The 11,125-nt window shown below is 33.2% G+C and overlaps 1 protein-coding gene across 3 annotated transcripts in view; it reads left to right on the forward strand.

Annotated features, from left to right (window-relative positions):
- The window catches only part of LOC108770023 (serine/threonine-protein kinase SIK3), a 122,031-nt gene that overhangs the window by 102,802 nt on the left and 8,104 nt on the right, over positions 1-11,125 (forward strand). For 2 of the 3 annotated variants that reach the window (XM_018521311.1, XM_018521313.1), the window contains one exon: positions 6,405-6,626. In XM_018521311.1, the coding sequence (XP_018376813.1) occupies positions 6,405-6,626 (222 nt within the window). Of the gene's footprint in view, positions 1-6,404; positions 6,627-11,125 lie in introns of those variants that run through there. The other variant, XM_018521314.1, reaches the window with a different exon arrangement.

Raw genomic sequence — 11,125 nt, forward strand, 5'->3', positions numbered from 1 at the left:
GGGGGGGACTTTGTTTCACCCAGGAGATTTCATTTCACGAGAACTGAAGGTTTAAGGAAGTGGCATGGAGAGACATCTCATTAACTATAGCTGTGGATCAATGCTTTATCACAACTCGAACGTACTTTGTTAAGGTTTCAAAGCAACTATCTACGTACAAACGCAATGACTCTGTTTGAATCAGTGCATTTATTGATTCGTTTTTAGGTCAAGGAAATAATTCCATAAGATAAGACCTGAGATAGAACCGTGCGACTTTACGAAATGAATGAAAAGTGGAGATTAAAATAAGAGATATGCAAATAATTTTAAATAAATCAATGATTGATAAAAAGCTTTTAAGAGCCGACGCAAGATGTTGTGCGAATCATAAATTTTATTAATATTAAATTAGTACATTATAACGTTTTCGACCCACGGTTAGGATCCTCTTCAGTAATTATTGTTAAATACAAATATAGAAAAAAAGTTAACTCGGTGAGATTATTTACATTACAATATACGATAATGCGATTATAAAGTTACAAATTCGTTTGGTCGTTAGATATGTATAAATATTAACGTAGGTTGCCAGATCATATCCATTCAGTTTCCAACGAAATTTATGTCCATTAAACTTCCTATAGTAATTATTAAAAAATTAGAGTTTGAAATATCATATAAATGTTACAATGCATAGTTAAGACTTACATGAATCTCATGGATGGAAGTGTCTAATTTTAAATAAATGAAATCTATACAATTTATAAGTAATTATTATAATTAGTTTATTTAAAAAAAAATTTTTTTTAAATCAACTCAGTATCAGTGCGCTCCTCGCTCTGATGAAGTAAACGGCAAGGTTCACGAAACGTTGGCATTAGCAATGGATAAAAACAAGGTGATAATCCACAAACCTTCTGATATCTTTGAAGATAATACCCGTGAAATCCTAAAAAGCATTATCAACATTTAAAAGTATTTAGAATTAATAAATTAACTAAATTATTAATAGTAATAGGAAAATTCTTTCATTATATGTATTATATTGTAATCCACGGGTGTTCTTACATTAATTTGTAGGGAGACGAACATGATCTTAGGAAGTGTTTTTAAAATTTTGCTCTATCTCTTGTCGTTTCTTACATTAAATAGTTTTTGAATTAACGGAATCGGAATGATGTGATGTAAGTGTAAGTTCATTTAATAATGACAAACTAAAAGATTCAAAGCGGATTCTGACATAAGCAGTGTAAGGAAAAAGTACAAATAAGATAGATTCTAGAGATAAAGATTAGGTTTTTGTTTGTGGAGGCTGTGTGTGTGTGAGGATAGGAAAGCTCTAAATTTTAATAGGTTTATTAATTCTGAATAATTTAAGGGTTGAGGATTGGAATTGGAATTGAGTATTTGGAGGGGAAAGTTTTTCTAAATTGTGGGAATTTGAAAGGTAAGAGTAGGAAATTGTAAATTATTTGTTAATGATTGAGGGAGAGGAGTGATTGTTAACAGTCAGTTCAGATTCTAAAGGAATTTCAGGAGACTTTAGAAAAGGGAAATGAAAAATTTCAGGATGGTTGTTATTTTGGTTTAAACATGGAAAATAGACGGAGAATATGAGGATTGGAAGAATGGGAAGGGATATTGTATTAACTTGAAAAGAGGAAATAGGTTGAGTTGTTGAGATAGGGGAAATTGAGGACAGATTCGAAAAACTAGTAAGGGAAGTAGATGAATCGGAAATATTTTTATATTCTAACGCAAACTGTTTTTCTATTTTTCTAATGACCGACAATAAATTCAAACGTTCTGGCTATTAATTTATTCGACAGTTTTAGGGTTATTTTGAGAGGTGTCTTTTTTTTTATTCTATTTATTTTTAATTTGTTTAGTTAATTTTAACTTCCGGGAGCGCACTGGAATTTTAAATTAAAGAGAACACAATTGTATTTTAAGAACAGACCTTAAAACTTACTTTTGAATAAATATAGTTGGTTCTTTTCTTAAATTCAGAAACGTTGATCCTAGGTAGTTGACTCTCAGGGTGAGGATCTCTTTCAGAACTCACTTCATGGTTTAGATCAATGATCTGAAAGAACTTTTCCCTCCTAAAATTAACATAAAATGTTTCTGAACGTATTTACACTGGGGTTGGTGCGTTGTCTCGCAACTTAATTTATACTATCGGTTTCCTCGTCTTTTGATAGAGGAGGGGATCAATTGTTCTTAGATATCGAATGAACTGAATTTCTAAGGACGTCGAGTGGCTCGCCGTTCAGTGCAATTGACTCGCGATCTATGGATCCAGATTCCCACCTGTGCTCTGCATACGCGATTTTTAGCGTTCGCCATTCGGATTCGGCGTTAAACTGTAGTCGAGGTCCCCTCGAATGTTGACAAACTCTAAAGAGTAAGAATGCTACTATCAAATGCAAAAACACAAGCGAGCCTCTGCCCCCGAAGAGACTCTAAAGCTAAACTGAGATGTACAGTACTGTGACTCAATAATAGGGTCGGAAAACTATACAGGGGAATTTATCAAGACCAAGGTCAACTGAATTTCTATCGTTAGCTTTGAAAATCCTCCATCGCTGATTTCACCTGCGGTGTAATTAATAGAGGGATAGATACTCTATCCCTCTATTAATTATTGTATTTTTGTTTGATATTTTAATCTTCTATTCAAACAGGAATGAGAATAACATTTTTATGAAAGAAAAGAATCGTTAAGAATTCTCTGGATATAATAACGAGGTATTTAATATTTTATGTCAATATGTGCCAGAATTAAGTGTAAAGTAACCCGAAAAATATGATTCTTTGATATCTTTACCATCTATACTTTTATATGCAGAATAATTAAAGAAATTATATCATGCAAAAGAACTATATGATTCTGTTTAAAAAATCGAGGGAATATTGACCTGATTTTAAGGATATCTCAAAGTTAATCAAGATCACTATCTTTTTTCCCCGTAACTAAGCAATTTTTGTCTGAAACATTTTTATCTTAAATTTAAGGATTTTGGATTAAACTTTAGAAACTGGGCGACCTCACCAATTCCAATGACCTTGACATATGTTGTCAAGATCATGACTCTAAATCAGTGATTCCCCACAAATTTTAACTGTCGCTCATTATTTAAAAAGTTGTTAAAAAGTTGTTAAAAAGTTACTAATAAAAGAAGTTACTTCCTTTCCCGCTTAGGGGCGTGCGATTTTCACGCGAAGCGACTTCCTCCTTATCTCCCCCCTTGCTTAGGGGCGCACAACTTCTGTATTTGTACTGTTGCACATGGGTTTTGACTTTCCATGTGAACTTAATTTAAAAAAAAAAATGAAAAATTAAATATACGTTTAATTTAAACTTTATTTGTTAATAACTTTTTAACGAATAAGTGACAGTTAAAATTTCTGGGAGATTACTCAGGATCATGATCTTGACAATATATGTTAAGGTCATTGGAATTGATGAGGTCACCCATTTTTTAAAGTTTTATCGGATTTGAAATGTTCTACTTGTATTAAAATGGACTACCCTGCATATTAAGAAACTAAAATAAATAATTATAGAAAATTTATCGAAATAAGTTCAAAAACATTTGCTGTATGGAGACTAGTTTAGTCTTATTCTAATATTAATTATTAAATTTAATATTCATCATTATAAATATTATAATTTTAAAATCTAATATCTTTCAAACAAATTATTACTTCCTAAGTATAAATTATTACTTCCAAATTATTACTTTCTACCGTTCCTAACGGTAACAATAACGAGATATTTTTTTATAAAGAGTAACGGGAGTGACGGTAACGAGTTATTTCTATAAAGTTACTTTTTTTATGAAGCAATGTTTCTAACCTTGCTAACTATGTATTGTATAAAATTTTAAACGATTAGCTAGTCTACGATTAGCTGATCTCGTTTAAGTTACAAAATGTACGCGCCATTGTCGCACTATTCTTGGTGCGCGTGTGCACTGCTGTGTCTTCTTTTTGATATGCTCTGATTTCGAAAAAAGGATGTTAAAAGAAGAGTACCAAAAAAACGTTTGAAATGATCCAAAAGATTTGTAAAAAGAACATTAATTCGAGTAAACAATTTTCGATGGCATGCCAATTTCGTGAAGGAAGAAATTCCCGCAACCTCTCACTTATGAAATGTAGCATATCATTGGAAAATGTTCATTTGATGCACTTATTCGTTTTCACCAATGTAGATTAACTTTAATCTTGGTTAAACTTATTCTTCAGCTTTTCCTAATTTTTAGAACTAGAAAAAATGAAGAATAAATTGATTAAAGTTAATTTATATTGGAAATGTACATTGATACTTTATTCCATAAGCTTTTAAAAAATTTGTTAGACAGATATAAACTGACTTTAAAACAAAAGTTTACAGCGGTACGTTGTTCTTCTTTTGAATTTATGACGTACTGAAAAAAAATAAGAGATTACCTTGGGCCAGTATTCATAGTCAGTTCGTATTTCAAGACCGTCTTAAGTAATGTCTTAAGACGCTAATGCGGTATTCTGATTGGTTTGTGACACCTTAAAAAAGACGGTCTTGAATATAAGAACTAACTATGAATACTGGTCTTAGAGTCGTTAAGCGTCGTCTACAATGAACAGTAGCAGTAGAGGCTGTAGATACGACGGGAATAAGCTGGTTTTTCAGCCCAGCCAGAAATGGTTGATTGATCAACGTCAAATCAATGCTGATTCAACGTCGCTCGACGTCAAATCAATGTTAATTTAATGTCGATCGATGTTAATTCGATATTGATCGATCAATCACTTGTAGCTGAGGATGTAATAGAGCATAGAATAGGTTCATAAACGAAATAGATTTCAACTATTTCTGACTTACGGACTTACTCTACGTCCTATTACATTGATTGATCGATCAGTATCGAATTAACATCGATTTTACGTTGAGCGACGTTGAATCAGCATTAATTTAACGTTGATCAATCAACCATTTCTGGCTAGGCCGGAAATAACTAGCTTACTCCCGATGTGTCTACAACCTCTACTGCCACTGTTCATTGTACTACTAGAAGTAGAATGGATCGCTGTGTGTGAACGTGAAACCAGCATCTGTGTGAGAGAGAGAAAGCTAGAGCCCCAGTTGATTGTAATGCGCATGTGCCACTTAACCTGTTTGCCACTTAACCGCGTTTCACTTCGTTTGAACATTTGTCGCCAAAGTAAAAAACGAATTTAGCGTAATAAAAAATGCCTTACAAATATTGTATAATGTGTGGTAATCGTGATAATTCGATTTCTTATTACACTTAAGTTAATTTCTGAAATATTTTATGTAGGCATCAGTTATGTGACAATATATAGATTTACATATGTTATTGATATTTAATATATGCTATTGATATTTAATATATTATATTTATTTCATTTCTTTTAAAAAGGTTTCTGAAAAATAAAAAAGTTTTGTAAAAATGGCTGTTATTTTGTGGAATTAATAAGAATATTTGAGTCAATTTTATTTTAACCTTATATGCATTCTTATATTAAAGTTCATTCTAACACTAATTTATTAAATACAATAGATTAAGTCAGTTTTATTATCATTTTGTCTAAGACACATAACCTAAAACCTCTGAAACTAACAATAACAATGTATAAGAAACACTAAGCAACTGTACAATTCATACAAATGACAGTACTGACTCATGCGCATTGCGAACATTTGAGATTGTCTAGCTTTTTCTCTCGTATAGTAACAGATGTTAGCAGCTTCACGTTTAGTACATGGGTGGCATAGGCAATTCCACTTCCAGTAATATATGTTCTAAAGAGATTACGAAATCTGGCACACTATCGAAAGATATTTGCTCGATTTAATATTTCATTTCCATAAACTTTTTACATAATTTCGAACACTTGTTTGATAAATTGGCTTTAAAACAAAATTCTATAGCGATATGCTCTTTTTTTTTAAATTTATAACGTATTAAATCAATAAGCTATGTAAAACAATATCAACTAATTGTAGATTATTTAAGTTTTATATATAAGCTAAGAATCTCACGAATATTGTTTGGGCAATAATTTATAGATGGCGCTACTGATTACTATAAAATAATCAATTTCAAAATTTATGGATCGCAATGTGTGTATATATAGTTTACAAAATAATATACAATATATTTCATTCAAACAAAAAGAAATTTTTACAATAGGTGCCAACTTTTTTCTGATCTGAAAGAGATAAGAATAATTTTCATCTTGTAAGTGTGAGAGAGGTATTTCATAGAATTAAAAAAAATATTTTCTTATTATTAAATGTTCTTATGCAAGTTAGGTGAATAATTTTTAATTTACATATGCACATGTACACGACGCACGCATACATTTTTATTAATTCGAGAAAATGTTTCTAATGTGTATATTAATTTTAGTAAGTAATAGGGATTCGTATAAGGAACCAAGCAGCCATGTTGCTACTGAAAGATACTCACCTGTTCGTCGGGCATCGGAAGGATCGGGTGCACCTGGACCAGGCATCCAAGCACTTCAACAAGAATATCAACAGTTACAAAGATTAGCATCACCTTCACACAGTCCTGCGAGTATTCCTGGTTCTCCTGTTCACGAAAGAGGTGTAGCAGCAATTACGCAAGGTATTAATTTTTTTTATAGAACATTTTGCTAATTTAATATGTAATGCACATTATTATAATTTTTCAATATAAATAAGCAAATGAAACCTTATTTAGTTAAGGTGGGTCTTTGTGCCTAATAATATTCTCATGTAAATTTTACTATTTCCAGTTTATGCAAAATGCGCACCGATTACATTGCCGACAATTTAAGCTTTCTTTTGTATCATAGACTGGACAAAGTAATTTTTATAGATTTTTATCAGGTTAGAAACACAAGCATACGAATCTAGAAACGAAATTGCTGAAATAATATCTGATTCTGAGGTAAACAAATTAGTATAAAAACAAGAAGGATAATATGCCGAATAGAGGAGACAGCTCCGATGACGTTGACTTTGACATGTTGTCAAGGTCATGACAATCCTAAATGACTTCTATCAGGTTTTAACCGTCGCTCGTCATTCATTAAAAAATTATTAACAAAAGAAGTTTGAAGAATGATGTCTCTTTTCTATTAAATAAAACAGAAATTTTCTGTTTTAAAGTATATTTAACAATTTTCCACGCAAAGCAACTCTCACCTCACCTTCCCCCTACTTAGAGGCGCACGATTTCCTCACGAAGTGACTCTCACCTCACCTTCCCCCTGCTTAGGGGCGCACGATTTCCTCACGAAGCGATTCTCATCTCATCTCCCTCCTGCTTAGGGGCGCACGATTCCACGCGAAGCGATTCACTTTATTTTCCTCCCTGCTAAGGGGCGCGCGACTTCTACGCGAAGTGACTCTCACCCCACCTCCTCCTCTGTTTAGGGGCGCACGACGACTTCCACGCGAAGCGACTTTTATCCCACCTCCCCCTCTGCTGTACTTTAAAGCAGAAAGTTTCTATTTTATATAGTAGAAAAGAGACATTATTTTTCAAACTTCTTTCGTTAATAACTTTTTATGAATGAGGAGCGATGGCTAAAACTTGGTGGAAGTCATTCAGGGTCATGACGTTGACAACATATGTCAAGGTCAAGATCATCGGAGCTGTTTCCACTATTTGGCATATTTACCAACAAGAATGTGATTCGCATCTTCTGTTATTGAAGTCGATGAAACCAGAGAAAAAGGAGTTCACATTGGCCGGCAAATGCGTATTAAGCGTGTGGAATTAACGAATCTTCCTTAGCTGAAATTACTTCAGCAGGTGAAGAAGGACCATGCTCATCTTTTGACAATTCAATTTGATTTCAAGCCAGTTTAGAAGTGTCAGCATAAACGCATTAATTATCGGAGGAAAAGGATGTTACGTTCGGAGGAAAAGGGTGGTTACGTCGCTGCTAAGTAGGGACTCGAAAGATAGACAATACGGCGTGACACGTGGACGTGAGTGCGATTGGGAGAGTGGCGGATTGTTTATCGGAGTGGGGGAGATACGATCAGAATGGCAGCGAGACCGAGCGGCAAACCGTGAGACTGCAAGTGCTGGCGTATTGCATGCTACAGGATTTCTAAAGCACTTTTATCTGAGAATATTTCGTTACTTAATTAATTCGAAATATATACTAAGAATTGGTATTAGTCTTTAATATTGAGATTAAAAATCATTTAGAATTTAGATGATGTTATCTGAGCATAATTGGTTATTTAATTAATCGGAATGTAGAGCACTTGTTTGAATTGATTTATTTGTGCTTCAAAGATTGAAAGCAATAATTAATTCAGACAAATTATATTTCTTGGACAGAAAAATCCATAAACAATCTCAACAATTCGAGCCTTTTTATCATCTTGTACCTATGGGAGAGGGAAAGAGAAAATGATTGAAAGAAGATTGAATAATGCATCGAGTATCATTTTCGTTTATAACACCGTATTTGAATGGGACGCGAATTACCGTTTTCGATTGGAACACCGGAGATAATTCGCGGGTATGATCATCGTGATCTAGAAGGCCTTGGGGCCTGTCGCGAGACCACAGACTTCTATATATACTACTAGACTGCTAACTCCTTATGGCAAGCTTATGTGAAATGGACCCCGAAATTGTATAGTAGCTCTGCGCACGAATATACCCAAAGGAATGCAGTATGGCTGTGTTTTGCATCAACTGTTCACATGCTAAACGTATAACCTTATGAAAGTGGTATGATCTTATAGCGCAAAATATTGTTTTTTTTTTTTAAAGAAAGTGGTGTGATCTCATAGCGAAAAATTTTGTTTCTTTTGGAAGAGAAAAAGTTTAAGTAAAAAGGTAAAGATATTGGAAAGACAATTGAATATTAATAAACGTCTATAAAAGATGCAGTCTTATTCAATTTCTCATAAATTAGAATAATTTATAATAGCTGACTTATGAAAATAAGTATTTGGTGGTTTTAATACTGTTAAATTAGGTTAACCTGTCAAAATAGTGTGCTGATGTGTGCGCATGTGTAGATATACGTCACATGGTCACGCGGAGCGGTTCTCGACGCATGTGTATAATGTTACATCAAAATTGGGGGCCACTTTTTCAAACAAGTTAGTAGTAGTATATATAGTTACTAGTAGTATATGTAGAAGTCTGTGCGCGAGACGGATGCGGAGCGAATACCTTGTCCAGTCATTCTATCGAATGTGAACTTATTTTATTGATAATTTGTAATTACTAGAAAAATAATCAGTTATGGATTAAGTGAGGTGGGACGTGCGGAAGAGAAGAACTGCGCTGCTCCGGGCACAGTTCTTCTCTTCCCTTTTTGACGGACGAGGGGGATAGGAAAGGGAGGACTGCACTGCTCCTACGAGCGCAGTCCTTCCTTTCCTATACCCCTCGTCCCCGTGAGGGTGTAGGAAGAAAGAAAACTTAAAGAATATATGTACTTTCCAAAGATTCTATTCAGAGATATTCCATGGTCTTGTTTGATCCTCACAGTACGATATCCTCGGAAATGAATTCCGTACGAAGTTTGGAGTTGGAATGAATCCAGCACGAAGCCCAGAATGGGAAATAAATCCGATTTGGCGATTTTCACAGCGCTTATATAGGCACAGGTACTCGCGATTCGCGAGGAAAGGGAAGCTCTGTTTTCCCGGAATCGGCAAACACATTATCATATTTTTTGTTTGTGCTTATCTCGATGTTTAGGGAGTGAAACACTCCCTCGAAAACATTTTTTTTTATTATTTTATTATACCTGCGCGCCCGTATATATCGTGCACTCGTATATATATAAACGCTGAATTTATACCGAAGGACTTCGAATTTCGCTCTAAAATTTTAGAGATATATTGGGCGAGTTCAAGACGGCAAAGCCGCTAGGCATGCTTGCCGAGCGAATGAGCATGATTGGTTCTTGCCATTCCTGTGAATCCAACCAATAATGTTTAATTGCTCGGCGATCAGATTTAGCCGCTTTGTCGACTTGAACGCGCCCATTCTCTCAAAGAGTTGTACTATGGATTTATAAAAAAAATCTACGTTTTTAAATATACCATACTCCCTATAAAGCAGAAGACCCCCTTAATTTGGTATGAGATTTAACTTGGCGTTAATTGTTGATATCAAATCTTTTATACGAATGACATATAAAATTTGGTAGACTTTAACTTGGCGCCAGTTGGTGGTATCAAATCTTTTATACAAATATATCATTAAAGATAAGTAAATAACAAAGATATTATATGGATTTTATTTTTTAATTTGGTTAGTTAAGATTGTAGCATTTAGATTTTAATTTTTAATTTGATACAATTGTTTCTTTAAAGGTGTAATTTCGACAGAGAGAATTAAAGCTGCCATTACTTTGATAGGAATAAGAAGATCTTTTATAAGAATATCTTTGAAAAAAATTAAAACTTCTATTACTAGGGTTGGAATAATAAAAAGATACATACCGTATCACTTAGGTTTTATTCGAGAAGCACATATATTCTTAGCGCCTTTTTTACCTTCTTTAAAAAGGTAAGTTTATACTGATATCTCTCACACCTATTTTTTACAACATGTGTAATAATTGTTAAATTTCAATATAAAATAATTATAAATTCTACAATTTGTAAAAAAGTCCCATCACTACTCCCGTCATTTTTTAATTTATATAATTGTAATATAATTTATATAATTTATATAATATAAAAATGTCAAGTTAAATATTAAAACGACGGTTATCTGTATTTTTCAAGGAATCATGATTTCCGAAAAAGAATTAAAGCTGTTATGACTTGGTTGGAATAGGTAATTTGGTATAACAGTTTTTTTCTACAAGCGTGTGGCATTTTCTTTACTTTCTATAAAAAGATAAATTTGTATTGATAGTTTATACAGAAAGTCACAAATATTGATCATTTTTTTTGGAATTTATTGCCACGTATTGTTTGAATTCTGACATGTAAGAGCATTGGTATTTAATAGAATTAAGGAAATTCTGTCATCCTGTCAGAACAATTCAGATCGTTTTCCTATACGACTACTATAATTTTTTAGAAGATTTTTCAATAAAACATCAGGGCCCCCATTCTGTAACTGTTTTACACGTTTACCGACGG

Source organism: Trachymyrmex cornetzi, unplaced genomic scaffold (assembly GCF_001594075.2).
Source record: "Trachymyrmex cornetzi isolate Tcor2-1 unplaced genomic scaffold, Tcor1.1 scaffold983, whole genome shotgun sequence".
Taxonomy (NCBI): domain Eukaryota; kingdom Metazoa; phylum Arthropoda; class Insecta; order Hymenoptera; family Formicidae; genus Trachymyrmex; species Trachymyrmex cornetzi.